The 16,270-nt window shown below is 36.1% G+C and overlaps 1 protein-coding gene across 1 annotated transcript in view; it reads right to left on the reverse strand.

Annotated features, from left to right (window-relative positions):
* Positions 1-15,765, reverse strand: part of LOC106082638 (nose resistant to fluoxetine protein 6) — a 147,127-nt gene extending 131,362 nt beyond the window's left edge. Inside the window, exons 1-2 of the mRNA XM_013245266.2 lie at positions 15,559-15,765; positions 3,729-4,392 (exon numbers count right to left, since the gene is read on the reverse strand). Of these exons, the coding sequence (XP_013100720.2) occupies positions 3,729-4,131 (403 nt within the window). The 5' untranslated portion in view covers positions 4,132-4,392; positions 15,559-15,765. The remainder of the gene's footprint in view (positions 1-3,728; positions 4,393-15,558) is intronic.
* Between the last annotated feature and the right edge of the window lie 505 nt (positions 15,766-16,270).

Raw genomic sequence — 16,270 nt, forward strand, 5'->3', positions numbered from 1 at the left:
TCTACCAAAATTGGTAGGATTTACTTAAAATTTCGATTTTGATAGACTTTTAGCGACATTCTATATCCACTGCCATAGGAGAGAGGGTATATTAAATTTTGTCGTTCTGTTTACATCATACTATCCATTTCTTGATCGTGGTAAATTTTCAAGATCATTCGACCATCCGTCCGACTGTTGTAGACACGCCAAAGCCTTCAAAAATTAAGATATGGAGCTAAAACTTAGCACAGTGAGTGCTGTTAAGATCCCCAACATGCGCGTGGGGTGTGGTCTAGATCGGATTGTATCTTAATTTGTTTTATAGATCGATACCTAGATTAAAGGCCTGAAGCCCACAAAAATTTAATTTATTGCTCGATTTCTCTGAAATTTGACACAGTGAGATGTGTTTTGCTCTTTGACGTCCTTTCAAATATTGTTTACATTGTCCATTTTAGGGATTTCCCTCACATAGAAAGAACTCCTGGTTGAAGGTCTTTCTCCCACAACTGGCCTATTTATTACTCGGTTATGCTGAAATATGGTACAGTGGGCTATCCCAACGAGAAATGTGTAGAGATGGGCGATGGGTAATACCCAAAAGGTATTTACCCGGTAAATTGGGTTAATACCTGGGTATTCACTCATTTATACCCAAAGCTGGGTATTTATAATTTTCCAGATATCTTGGGTATAAAAATATTTTCCAAACAATTTTTGATGATTTCTTATTCTTTGTATATAAACCTGATCTTCTGATCTCATAAAATCGGATTTTAGTTATATATAGCCGCTATATAGACAGATCTCCAGACTTAAAGTCTTGAGGCAATAAGTTGGTCATTTTTCATCCGATTTCGGTAGACTCCTACCCATTTCTGTAAAGTGTGGTTCAGATAGGACTACATTTGGATATCGTTGCCCTTAGACCGACCGCCTGATCTCCCGATATATGGGATTGAGGCCATAAAAGATCCATTTTTACCCGAATTCGATGAAATTTGGCACATTGTGTTTTGGTAGACACCTTCCCATTCCTGTCAAATGTGATCCAGATCGGACAATATTTGGATATAGCTGCCATATAGACCGATCTCCCGATATAGTATAATGAGCCTATAAAAGGATAATTTTTCATCCGATTTCAATAAAAATTGGCACAGCGAGTTCTGGTACCCCTCTAAAATTTTTCGTTGATTATCTTCAAATCGGACCATATTTGAATATAGTCGCCATATATTGTAGACCAATCTCCCGATATGGAGTATAGACCTCATAAAAGGAACATTTATCGTCCTGTATTGATATAGCTGCCATAAACAACCATCTCCCGGTCCTGAACACATATAAGACCCATTTAATACCCAATTTGGAACCGTTAATTGAGGCGAATTTGGTCTAGGTATAATCTGTTCTAGACCAAATTTGCCTCAATTGACGGTTCCAAATTGGGTAATAAATGGGTCTAATATGTGTCCAAGACCGGGAGATCGTTGTTTATGGCAGCATGAGAAATATACATACAGCGGTCAAAAAAAGTATTCATCATTAGCAAAATTGATAATAAATTCACTTATTTTGGGTAATTGAAGAAAATTTAAAGTAAACAAATAATGCAGTTTTATGCAATAGTTTATTTTTCGTAATATGTTTTAAAATAAATTCAAAAAATAAATTTAATTAGCGCAAAAAATGCAATTTTATATAATAACACCAAAAACAGAACAAAAAAAGTATTCATCATTGATGTGCTATCATCAAAGTCAAATTCAAATATTATTTGGGAATCCCCCTTTTCTGTTTTATTTAGTAAAGGAGGCTTTGCCCTTGACAGCAAATATTTAATTTCATTGAAAATATAGTTTTTGTCAAAATGGGTCGTAAGCAAAACGAGCTTTCTGATGAGGTAAAAGTTTTGATAATAAAACACCACAGGAATGGTTTAACTCAAAAAACTATCAGTGAAATATTAAATAGACCACGATCTACTATACAATCCATCATCAGAAAGTGGACAGAAACGAAAACTGTTGACAATAAACCAAGATCTGGTCGACCAAAAGCACTTTCAGTTGGAGATGTGCGTTGGCTAGTGCGGCAAGTTCAGAAAACTCCGAAGACAAATGCGACCATTCTTCGTAAAAACACTATGGAATATTTAGGGAAGGAAGTTACTACACAAACAATTCGAAATACACTCAAAAGGCATAGTTACAGAGGAAGAACTGCACGTAAGAAGCCCTTTATAAATAAAATAAACCGAGTGAAAAGGCTAAACTTCGCAAAAATGTATGTAAAACAGCCCGAATCATTTTGGAAAACAGTCATTTTTGCAGACGAGAGCAAGTTTAATCTTTTTGGGTGCGATGGAAAGGTCATAGTGTACAGAAAACCAAATACAGAGCTTGAAGAACGAAACACAGTTGCTACTGTAAAACATGGTGGAGGTGGTTTAATGGTTTGGGGGTGTATGGCGGCTTCAGGAGCGGGAAATCTTGAAATTATTAATGGAGTAATGGATCATAAGTATTACATTGACATTTTAAATAGGAATTTAAAAGATAGTGCTGTAAAACTTGGGCTTGGTAATAACTTTCAATATTATCAAGATAATGACCCCAAACATTCTGCTTTAAATACCAAGATGTGGATGCTGTATAACTGCCCCAAAGTCATTAAAACTCCTCCTCAAAGTCCCGACTTGAACCCAATTGAACATCTTTGGGAACATCTCGAACGCAAATTGAGAACGCGCAATTTTTCGAGCAAGAGTCAAATGCAACAGGTGATAATGGAGGAATGGACTAATATAGACCAAAATATAACCGCTAAATTAGTCCAATCGATGTCAAACCGTTTAAAAGAAGTTATAAGACGCGGTGGTCGAATAACAAAGTATTAATTTTTTTAAATTATGTTATTTATTTTTTTGTTTTTTTGCAATGATGAATACTTTTTTTGTTTAATTTTTTGTGTTCAGCTGTAAAATGGCCCTTTTTGTTCCAATAAATACTATTTTTTTCTTTAAAAACAATGAAATTGTGTACATATATATCACACAAGCACTACTGCATCATTAGTTTAATATGTTTTTATTCCAATTGTCTTTTGTAGACTTATTAAAAAAAAAACATTGAATGATGAATACTTTTTTTGACCGCTGTACATGATGAGAAATATTCCTTTTATGAGATCAACACTATTCGATCTACTACCAAAGTTCGACCTGGCTGAACCTACCTTTTATTACTTGTTTTATGTTACCTTATATATTGTTAATTAATAATAAATGTTACAAGAACATTGCGTGTATTTTGGTAAAGCTAAAAATTTTGGTCGGTTGGGAGGGAATTTGATAGGTGTTTTGAAAAATATTGGGCGTAAAAATTTTTTTTGTAGTGACAACGCTGGTCATATCACTCAGTCGCCTAGGCCAGAAATTTATATAGCAGCCCTCGTTAAACATATGACCCCAATACAAAAAACACCTTTTTTCTTAAACATTTTTTAATTATACGAGTAACATATCAGAGAAGTAAACCCCTCTCCACCTTAATACACCTGTACATATGACTTCAATAACAATACCGTTAAGAGCCATGTTAGCCTTTTATCTATCGACTTTATAGCACAGATAACTGACAAGTGTAATTGATATTTAATGTGAACCATGAACCACCAAATAAACAAAACAAAACAAAAGAGCCGAATCTTTTTCAATAATAAAATCAATAGCAACCACTTACCCATTTCACTTTCAATAACGTCATCCGCATCGCTGGCTTCTACACTGCGATCACCAACTCTTTTGATATCCTTTCCAATTTGTGTCAAAGTGATATTGGCTATTGTGGTGCCACTCAAATTTCCCTCTAGGGTATTGTACTCCAATATCGCGTCGTCCGCAAACAATTGCATGCTCAGATTGACTTTATCCTCAAATACAGAGGCAATTTTGCCTTCCAAATGTTTGGCATCACCCACCTTCTTCTCCCCACCCAAGAGATTGTCCTGAATGTCACAGTTATCCTTGAGTGTACAGGTGGCTGCAGGACTAGTGGCGGCATCTAAGGAGTGACAAAACTTGCGACCTCCACCGCTGAGTACAGCGATAAACAGGAATATTAGGGAAATACCCTTGTTACGCATTTTGCTGGTCGTTGTTATCCTTCACAATTGTCTTCGTTGCAAGTTTTTTTCTTGTTCACTTTTTTTTTCTGAAGTTTTCAATTAACAGCCTCTTTTGGCAATAAATATTTGTGTTGAGAGTAATTTATATTGCTTTTCATTCCCGTTCGTTTGTTTTTATTGGCATAACAGTTTTGTTATTGTTTTTTTTTTCAATATTTTATTTTTATTTCGTATAAGCACTTTTTTGTTGTATCGTTTTTTGTTTCAACTTTTTTTTTGCTGCAAAAGAGAAAAATTTTTTTATATGTCTCCAAATGTGGGTCAATTCTGCTTTGGTTTTTTTCCAAGATTTTTTTTTTTATTTTGATTTTGTCAATGATAAATATTCGCTGTTATGTGATTTAAAGCTCTAAATAATTATTATGTCAAATGTGTGTGCGCTGGTTAACGCTGTGAGGCAATATTTCCGAAAAAACCCGTCTTGCTATTCTTAAATTCTCAATATGGCAAGGCAGACTGGTCAATTTTTTTCTACTTTTTGCTACTTTCAAATCAGAACAAAATTTTTGTAGGCTTTGCAAATACCACAAAACAAAGAGAGATTAAAAACGTATAAACCAAAAGGTTTGAGTTTAAGATGATAGAAACTTTGAAAAATATAATATATCGAAGCTTAGTGTTACTAACTTAAATTTTTATACCCACCACCAAAGGATGGGGGTATATTCATTTTGTCATTCCGTTTGCAATGCATCAAAATATCCATTTCCGACACTATAAAGTCTATATATTCTTGAACGTCGTAATAATCTAAGACCATCTACCCATGCCCGTCCGTCTATCTGTCTGTCTGTCTGTCCGTATGTTGAAATCACGCTACAGTCTTTAAAATTAGAGATATTGAGTGGAAAATTTGTACAGATTCTACTTTTGTCCATAAGCAGGTTAAGTTCGCTATGTCTATGGGCTATATCACACTATATCTTGATATTGGCCCCATATAGACCGATATCTCGATTTAATATCTTAGGCCCATAAAGGCCACATTTATTATGCGACTAGCCGAACCGGGCCCGCTCCGCTGCGCCATCTTTAACTCTCTAATATCTTTTTAGGGTGGGGACATTTCGCCCTGAATCCGGATATCGAATTCGTGCCATTGTAGCCTATGACGCTGAATGCGTTCGAATTCTGGCGAGAACATCGAACAAAGCGATGTTAATCCCCTCTTAATGTTGGCGACATTTGCGAGGTACAATGCCATGCATGGTCATTTAAAAAATTTTCGCCAAAGAGGTGTCGCACTGCGGAACGCCGTTCGGACTCGGCTATAAAAAAAGGTCCCTTATCATTGAGTTTAAACTTGAATCAGAAAGCACTCATTGATGTGTGAGGATTCGCCCCTTCTCGTTTCCTGGTGTTTTTGAAAATTAGGGTAATGAGAAGTACTTTTTACGGGAGGGATGGCACATCAGATTTTTCGACTCAAATATGGATATCAAATTCGTGCTGCACTACCAAATCGCTTTAATTTGAGCCCCATATTGCCATGGCCGGTAAATATGAAACGCTTGGAGGGTGTTTTGGGGCTGGGGCGACCACCGGCACTTTTTACTGAAAATATTTATTCCCAACGGAAATGAAGTTCAGTTTAGGGGGTGCTTTAGGGCGTACCCCAAAACACTTGGCTCCAAAATCGAATATCAAATTCGTTTTCTATTCTCAAATAGCTTTCATTTGAGTCCCATATTGTCATAATGAGTCAAATAAACCATTTGACGTATCTTTAGGAGGAAAAGCGCCACCTAGACTTGAACGCGAATTTTAATGTCATATTCGTAATCTACTCCTTAATAGCTTTCTTTAGTCCCATATAACCATGGTCGGCTAATATGCCCATTTTGGGGTATTTGGGGGTGGGCGACCTCCCATTACTGGGACCTAATATTTTATGCCATATTTGTAATCTACTGCCTAATACTTTTCATGAGTCCCATATTGGCATGAACTTCGAATATAAATGTTTAGAGGAGTTTTGGGGTTGGGGGGCCCCGCTGATTACTTGAACCCAAATTTTACCTTTCATTTGTTACCCTTATTGTGCTTCTCGGACCACTTTCGGATATGGGTGGCGTTTTTGCGGTAAAGGGGAGGGTCCGCCTCCATCCGATATCTAAAAATTATATAGCCTATGTTTCCTTCGACACAAACGTACACAATCTATGAACATTTTAAGAAAATCGGTTCAGTTAAGTATCATATAGTCATAATGGGTCTAATTGCGTTTTTGAGGAGTGGAATGACCCCCTATACTTCGATCTGATTTTGAATGCCAGATTCGAAATCTACTCCCGAATACCTTTCATTTGAGCCGCATATTGAAATGAACGTCCACTATATCTGTTTGGGGCAGTTTTGGCGTTGGGGAGGCCCGTTGGGTACTTAGATTCAAATTTTAATACCATATTCGTATTCTACTCCAATACCCTTTATTTGATACCTATATTGCCCCGATCGGTTCACTTTTGATTTTGGGTTGTGTTTTTGGCATAAGGGGAAGGTTCCGTCCCCCTTCCGATACCGATAAATTGTGTAGCCTATGTTTCCTTCCAGACCATCCCACACAATATGCGAAAATTTCGAAAAAAATCGGTTCTGCCGTTTCTCATTTTATACGGAACAAACAAACCGAGTCCCATATATCCGTGATTGACTAATGTGCCCATTTTGGGCGTATTTGTGGGAATGGGGTAACCCCTATACTTCGACATGAATTTTTTATGCCAGATTCGTTATCTACTCCCGCATACTTTTCATTTGATACCCATATTGTCCTTATCGGTCCACTTTTGATTTTGGGTGGCGTTTTTGGGGTAACGGTCCGCCCCCTTCCGTTATCAATAAATCATAAAGTCTTTTCCTACTTCCTGACCATGTTCGTAATCTCCTCCCGAATACCTTTCATTTGAGTCCCATATTGTCATGATCGTCAAATATACCTATTTGAAGGGGTTTTGGGTCTGGGGCGGCCCCCCAGGTACTTAGATCCAACTTTTATTATACAATTCGTACTTTACTCTTGAATACCTTTCATTTGAATCCCAAATTGTCCGATCGGTACACTTTTATTTTTGGATAATACTTTTGGGTTAAGGGGAGGGTCCGCCCCCTCCCGGTATCAAGAAATTATATAGCCTATGTTTCCCTCCAGACCAACCTACACAATCGGTGAAAATTGCAAGGTAATCGGTTTAGCAGCGTTTGAGTCTATACGGAACAAACAAACAAACTGACAAACAAACAAACACAAATTAAATTTTATAGATAGGATTTTGTCAAAATTAATTTCGGAATTTTGTTTTATAGAAAAATTCGTAAATTTTTTTTGGTTTGTTTTTTTGAAAAAATTATATCGTTGTCAAATTTTGGTCAACAATTTATTTTGCATCAATTTTGGACAATTTATTTTGAATAAACAATTTAGTAAATTTTTTATTTAATACATTTTTTTTGGTTTATAAGATAACAATGTGACATACAATGAAAAAATTTTTTTTTGTGTTAAGCCCCTCTACAATTCCACATGAGCGATTTGTATAATAATGATTACATTCTTACTTAAGCCTCATCTTGGGAATCATGTAAATAGACGAAGTATATACGTGACATAGACTTTTAAAATTTGTTTTTGTTTTGTAATAAACTTAAATAACAGAGTCACTAAAAATTGATAATAGCTTCGTGATGTAAGATTTGCTTACATTTCCTTAAGTTTTTGAGATAAACCTTTTTTAAATCGCAAGAATTTCTATTCGTTGCATCTGGAAACTCAAAGCTATTTGTATTGATATTTTTATACCCTCCACCATAGGATGGGGGTATATTAATTTCGTCATTCATTCGTCTAAGACCCCATAAAGTATATATATTCTTGATCGTCATAACATTCTAAGACGATCTAGCCATGTCTGTCCGTCTGTCTGTCCGTCCGTCTGTCCGTCGAAAGCTCGCTAACTTTCGAAGGAGTATAGCTAGGCGCTTGGAATTTTGCACAAATACTTTTTATTAGCGTAGGTCGGTTGGGATTGTAAATGCACCAAATTGGTCCACGTTTTGATATAGCTGCCATATAAACCGATCTTGGGTCTTGACTTCTTGAGCCTTTAAGGGCGAAATTATCGTCCGATTTGAGTGAAATTTTGCACGCTTCCAACAACTGTGTTAATCATGGTTTTAATCGGTACATAACCTGATATAGCTGCCATATAAACCGATCTTGGATCATGACTTCCTGAGCCGCTGGAGGACGCAATTCTCATCCGATTTGGCTGAAATCGAGGTGTTTAGTTATGATTTCGAACAACTGCGCTTAGTATGACGCAAATCGGTAAATAACCTGGTATAGCTGCCATATAAACCGATCTGGGATCTTGATTTCTTGAGCCTCTAGAGGGCGCTATTCTCATCTGTTTTGGCACAAATTTTGTACAACGACTTCTCTCATGACCTTCAACATACGTGTCTAATTGGTCTGAATCGATCCATAGCTTGTTACAGCTCCCATATAAATCGATCTCCCGATTTTACTTCTTGAGCCCCTACAAGGCGCAATTCTTATCCGAATGGACAATGACTGCTACACTGTTCAGCATTCAATTCATTTATGGTCCGAATCAGACTATAACTTGATATAGCTCCACTAGCATAACAGTTCTTATTCATTATTTTTGTTTTTAATTATTTTTTTCTTAAATTCATAAAATACTTGAAATTTTTATCGTTTGTTTATTAATTTTTTTGTCTTTATTTTACATCTTGGTAATTGATGTCTTTGCTGTAATTTTCATGTGAAAAACTTTGAAAATTTAATTTCGTTAGTTAGTGTCAAGAACAACTGGTTGAAGCAGCCAAAGCCATATTTTGTTTAACTTTAGTAAGGTTTTGTTTACTTATTCACTGTTGATGTCAAGAACACAATTATTTCAATGTGATTTTTTTCCTGTCAAAATCTTGTACGAACGCACACAAAGTGTTCTTAATTTAATAAATACACAAATAAACATTTCTATTAACATAAACATAAACAAATATAAATTCAAAAAAAAAAAAAAAAAAACATTACTTTGATGTTTAAATTTTTGCTACTTTGTCTGAAATTGGTAAGAATTTCAATGCTATTGAAGCTATACCAGGGAATGGACCGATTCGGCCATACTTTGTTTGAATAACGGCGACCATGATAGATGACATTGTGCAAAATTACAGGATAGCCCCATATGGGCTCAAGATCGGGAGATCGGTTTATATGGGGACTATATACGTTTTTGGACTGATTCAAGCTATATTTGGCACGTAGGTTGCGCGTCAAAAATTCATGTAAATCGAATCGGAATGGCGCCCTCTAGAGGCTTACGAAGTATAATCAGAGATAGGTTTATATGAGAGCTATATCAGATTTCGGACCGATTCAAAACATACTTGGCACAACTTTTGGGCGTCATAGAAAACGTCATAGTACAAAAATTCAACCAATAATCGCGCTTTTTAGAAGCTCAAGAAGTCAAATCGTGAGATCGGTTTATACGGCAGCTATACCAGGTTCTTGATCAATTAAGGCCGTACTAGGCACGTATGTTAAAGGTCATAGAAGATATCATTGTGCAAAATTTCAGCAATATCGGATAATAATTGGCTCAAAAAGTATAATCGGGGATCGGTTTATATGGGAGCTATATCAGGTTTGGAATTGATGCAGACCATACTTGGAAGATCTATTGAAACGTCATAGTTCAAAATTTTAGCTAAATCGAATGATATCTATCTCTAGGGGCTCAAAAAGCCAAATCGGGAGATCGGTTTGTATGGGAGCTATATCAGATTCTTCACCGATGAAGGCCATACCTGGCATATATGTTGAAGGTTATAGAAGATGTAATTGTGCAAAATTTCAGCAAAATCGGGAGATCGGTTTCTATGGGCGCTATATCAGGTCTTATACCGATTCGAATCATACATGGCACATCTGTTGTATGTCTTTATATGAAATTTCATCCAAATCGGATAGTATTTGCCCCTTCTTAGGGCTCAAGAAGTAAAATCAAGAGATCGGTTTATACGATTATATGGGAGCTATACCAGGTTATTGACCGATTAAGGTCAAACTTGGCACGTATGTTGGAGGTCATAGAAGATGTCGTTGTGTGAAATTGAAGCAATATCGCGCAAGAATGCCCACCTCTAGAAGCTCTAGATGTTTAATCGGAAGACCGGTTACTATCGGAGCTATATCAGGTTTTAGACCAATTCACACCATTCTTGGTATATCTTTAGATATTAAAGAAATACGTCATAGTACAACATTTCAGCTAAATCGTATAATAATCGGATAAGAATTTATGCTTATATAGACTCAAAAAGTGTAGAGATCGCTTTATATGGGAGCTATATCAGGTTTGGCATCGATACAGACCATACTTGGTATATCTATAGATATCATCGAAAAAGTCATACTATAACATTTCAGCTAAATCGAATAATAATCGCTCCCTTTAGAGGCTCAAGAAGCCAAATCGGAGATCGGTTTATATGGGAGCTATACCAGGTTCTTGACCGATTCAGGCCATACTTAGCACTTATGTTGGAGGTCATAGAAAAAGTCATTTTGAAAAATTTCATCCAAATCGGATATGAATGGCGCCCTCTAGAGGGTCAAGAAGTATAATCGGGTAATATGTTTTTATGGGCGCTATATCAGGTCTTATACCGATTCGAACACTACACTCATAGAAATTTGTTAGTAAGAACTGCAAAAATGTTTGCCGAAACGAAACAGAAGAAAATCTGCTGAAAACGCGACAATTCTAATTTGCTGCTAAAACAGCAAATATTTTCTGCTATTTCAATGTTAAAAAAGCTCCAAAATGCAATAAATATTTATTTTTTTTTTGTTCCATCTTATTTTTCAATTTTACAAGCATATAATTAAAATTTTTTCAAATTTTGTACAATATGATAATTTTTGATCGAATTTGAAAAACAGTAGACAAAATAACAACTACTTTTATAATTATATTTTTAAACAAAAAATTAACGCCCAAATTTGGAATAAGTTTTATTAATTTCCAGGAAATACCTCAATTGTTGTTAAGAAGTTCAGAATTTTGATTGAATTTATTCAAAAGCTTAAAACTTTTAATTTAATATCAGCAGACAGTGTTTGTTGATACATCACACTAATTTTTCTGGGTGTACTTGGCACATCTGTTTTTTTTTTCATAGTAAACTTCATAGCACGAAATTTCAGCCAAATCGCTTTATAACTGCCCGCTCTAAAGAATCAAGAAGTCAATTCGGGAGAGCGGTTTATATGGCAGCCAGGGAGGTAGCCACGGCCCCTCACCCGAAAAAATTTTTTCATAGGCAAAATTTCAATGAATATCCTGTAAAGGGAAAATTTCAATAAAATATTCATGCCTTCGACCCTGTTAATAATTTTTCTAAAGACAAAACTTCAAAGAAATTTTTTGAGATTTTTGACATTTTTTTCTTAAGGCATAACTTAAATTATTTGTGATGACATAATTTCCAATTACAACATATTTAAATTTTTAAAAGACAAAAATACAAAAAAGGGCACAACTTCAATAAATTTGTTTCTATGTTAAAATTTAAAGAAATTCGCCCCAACAGGCCCCAAAAAAAATTTTAAATAAAAAAAAAAAATTCGGCAGAGCCTGGCCGGGATTCGAACCTGTACACACGGAGTAACAGCGAGAGTCGTTGCCATTGTCTAGCGTTCGAAGCCATCAATTTCCAACTGATGCATAGAATCGCTAATTGTTGCAGACAACAAATCTGTCATTAACATTCTTCTTATTAAATTTGGCCCAGATCGGTCCAGATTTGAATATAGCTGCCATATAGACCAATCTCTCGATTTATAGTTTTGGGCCCATAAAAGCTACATTTATTATGCGATTTTGCTGAAATTTGGGCAGTGAGCTGTGTTAGGCCAGTCGACATCCTTGTATAATTTGACTGAGATCGGTCCAGATTTGGATATAGTTGCCATATAGACCGATCTCTCGATATAAGGTTTTGGGCCCATAAATGGCGATCCGATTGGGACAGTGAGTTGCGTTAGGCTCTTTGACAACTTTTTCCAATTTGGCCCAGATAAGTCCAGATTTGGATATTGCTGCCATATATCCGTCCGTCTGTCCGTCTGTCTGTTGAAATCACGCTACAGTCTTTAAAAATTGAGATATTGAGCTGAAATTTTGCACAAATTCTTTTTTTGTCCATAAGCAGGTTAAGTTCGAAGATGGGCTATATCGGACTATATCTTCATATAGCCCCCATATAGACCGATCCGCCGATTTAGGGTCTTAGGCCCATAAAAGCCACATTTATTATCCGATTTTGCTGAAATTTGAAAAAGTGAGTTTTGTTAGGCCCTTCGACATCCTTCGTCAATTTGGCTCAGATCGGTCCAGATTTGGATATAGCTGCCATATAGACCGACCCTCCGATTTAGGGTCTAAGGGCCATAAAAGCCAAATCTTTTATCCGATTTCACTGAAATTCGGGACAGTGAGTTGTGTTAGGCCCTTCGACATCCTTTGTCAATTTGGCCCAGATCGGTTCAGATTTGGATATAGCTGCCATATAGACCGATCCTCCGATTTATGGTGTTAGGCCCATAAAAGCCACATTTATTACCCGATTTTGCTGAAATTTGGGACAGTGAGTTTTGTTAGGCCCTTCGACATCCTTCGTCAATTTGGCTCAGATCGGTCCAGATTTGGATATAGCTGCCATATAGACCGACCCTCCGATTTAGGGTCTAAGGGCCATAAAAGCCACATCTTTTATCCGATTCCACTGAAATTCGGGACAGTGAGTTGTGTTAGGCCCTTCGACATCCTTTGTCAATTTGGCCCAGATCGGTTCAGATTTGGATATAGCTGCCATATAGACCGATCCTCCGATTTATGGTGTTAGGCCCACAAAAGCCACATTTATTACCCGATTTTGCTGAAATTTGGGACAGTGAGTTGCGTTAGGCCCCTTGACATCTTTCTTCAATTTGGCCCAGATCGGTTCAGATTTGGATATAGCTGCTATATAGACCGAGTTCTTGATTTAATTTTTTGGGCCCATAAAATGCTCATTTATTGTCCGATGTCGCCGAAATTTGGGACAGTGAGTTAAGTTAAGCCCCTTGACATACATCTGCAATATCGCACAGATCGGTCCAAATGTAGATATAGCTGCCATATAGACCGATATCTAGGTTTTAGGTTTTGGGGCCATAAAGACGCATTTATTGTCCGATGTCGCTGAAATTTGAGACAGTGAGTTTAGTTAGGCTCTTCGACGTCCTTCTTCAATTTTGCCCAGATCGATCCAGATTTGAATATAGCTGCCATGTAGACCGATCTCTCGATTTAAAGTCTCTGCCCCATAAAAAGCGCATTTATAATCCAATTTCACTGAAATTTTACATAGTAACTTATGTTAGGCTTTTCAACATCCGTGTCGTATATGGTTCAGATCGGTTAATTTTTAGATATAGCTACTGTACTTATTACTATTTGGTCCAAATCGGAATGATATGGGTCATAAGGTATGAAATTTTCACCGAATTTTGATGAAAGGTGGTTTACATATATAACCGAGGTGGTGGGTATCCAAAGTTCGGCCCGGCCGAACTTAACTTAACTTACTTGTTAATGTTGTGTTTCCGTTTTTATACCCACCACCATAGGTTGGGGATATACTAATCTAGTCATTCCGTTTGTAACACATCAAAATATTCGTCTAAGACCCCATAATGTATATTCTTCATCAAATCGGTCTATAACCCGATATAGCTCCCATATAAACAGATCTCCCGATTTGACTTCTTGGGCCCTTGGAAGCCACACGTTTAGTCCGATTTGGCTGCAATTTTGCACGTGGTGTTCTGTTATGACTCCCAACAACTGTGCCTAGTACGGTTCAAATCTGTCTATAACCTGATGTAGCCCCCATATAAACCGATCTCCCGATTTGAGTTCTTAAGCAACTGGGAACCGCAATGTTTGTCCGATTTGGCTTAAATTTTGCGCATAGTGTTCTGTCATGACTTCCGACAACTGTGCCTGGCACAGTCCAAATCGGTCGATAACCTGATATTGCTGCCATATAAACAGATCTCCCGATTTGACTTCTTGTGCCCCAGGAATGCGCAACTTTTGTCCGATTTAGCTACAATTTTGCACGTAGTGTTCTGTTATGACTCCCAACAACTGTGCCTAGTACGGTCCAAATCGGTCTATAACTTGATGTAGCCCCCATATAAACCGATCTCCCTATTTGACTACTTGAGCCCCTGGGAATCGCAATGTTTGCCCGATTTGGCTTAAATTTTGCACGTAGTGTTTTGTTATGACGTCCAACAAGTTTGCCAAGTACGGTCCAAATCGGTCTATAACCTGATATAGCTCCCATATAAACCGTTGTGTCGATTTTTCTTCTGGAATCCTTACAAGCCGCACTTTTTGTCCGATTTTGATGAAATTTAGCATGCAGTATACGACTGCAGTTACGACTTCAAACAACTGTGGCAAGGACGGTCCAAATCAGTTTATAACCTGATATAGATTCTTTAAAAACCGGTCTCTCGATGTAAAATAAAATTATACCCTTCGACTAAATTTAGTTTGTATAAATTTTTAGCAGAATCCATGGTGGTGGATTCCCAAGATTCGGCCCAACCGAACTTAGCACGCTTTTACTTATTTTGGATTTTATTTATCTTATTATGATTTGATATATTTTCTTTATTTTTAATTTATTGTTTTTTTTCAGTTTTTTATTTTTCTTAATTTTTTCTTTTATGTACATATTTTTTTTAATTTTTGTTTTTTAAAAAAATTAACTTTTTTTTTTTTGGAAAAATTATTAATTTCTTAACAGCCGCTATATTGAAAAAAATGCACACACTTCTTTGTTTTTTTTTTTTTAATTATAAAAATTTTTGTAAAAATAATTTGTCTTTGAAGTCATACACAAATAAATGTTGTGGTAAATTCTGAATACAAGTTTCTTTTGCGTTTATGTCCTCAATATTAAAAATTAGAACACCTCACTAAGAGATATAACTTTTTTTTTATTCCCGTAAAGCTTCAAGAAACTGTTTTAAAAAAATGGTTTGTGTTTCAGCTTTTCCTATATGTTTTAGTTTTGATTTTTAAGTCTGTACATAAAAATCACTTTATTTTTTATTTTGGAATTTATTAATTTTTTTGGAAGTTTCTAATATTTTTTTTAACTCTTTTATTTATTAATTTTGTATTTTTTTTTTCCTACATTGTTTTATCATATATTTGTTATATATATTTTTTTCAAATTTTTATTCACTGTAACCGTTTTTTAAAATTTTTTTTCAGTTTAACACACCTTCACACTAGAATTTTTTTTTGTATTCAAAATCTTTGAGAATATTTCTATTTCTTTACTTTGGTTTTTTCTTATTCTCAATTTTTTTTTTAATTTTGAAACCGTTTTCCGAGTCGCTACAACCGCTTAGATGCGAATTTCAATTCGAACTAAACTCTTTGCATGCCCAAGCTTTGGCTAGAAACAGACAAAAGCCAAGTCAAAACCTAAAACCGATTTATTTTTGAATTATTCATATAAAGTGGTATGCGCGCGCCCGTTTGATTTGTTGAGCGATCAAAAAGCAAAAAAAAAAATTAGCGGGCAAAAATACCGCGACAAGCAAAAGCATTCAAAATCAAATCTCAAAACCCCCGCTGTCGTATTCGATCGACTAAGCCAATCGCCATAAACTCGGTTTAAGCTCAACGAGAAGAATACTAACAAAAGCCGCTTTAAGTTGGTTCATTACCAATACCAATGCATTTGCACCACCATAGCCCGTCCGTCACATATGGTAAAAACTCTAAACAGAATTTCAAAATTGTTTGAAAGAAAACAAAAGCAAAAACTTAGATTACAATTCGTCACTGTGGTAAGATCGACGATCTCAGCTGACAAACCAAAACAAAGCAAAACAACATTCACTCTCTCACACGCCTTCTCGCCAAACAGGTGGTGGTGGGCTAAAAAGTTGCAAACACACATTCATCGTCATTCGGGCTTCTGTGTC

Source organism: Stomoxys calcitrans, chromosome 4 (genome assembly GCF_963082655.1).
Source record: "Stomoxys calcitrans chromosome 4, idStoCalc2.1, whole genome shotgun sequence".
NCBI lineage: Eukaryota > Metazoa > Arthropoda > Insecta > Diptera > Muscidae > Stomoxys > Stomoxys calcitrans.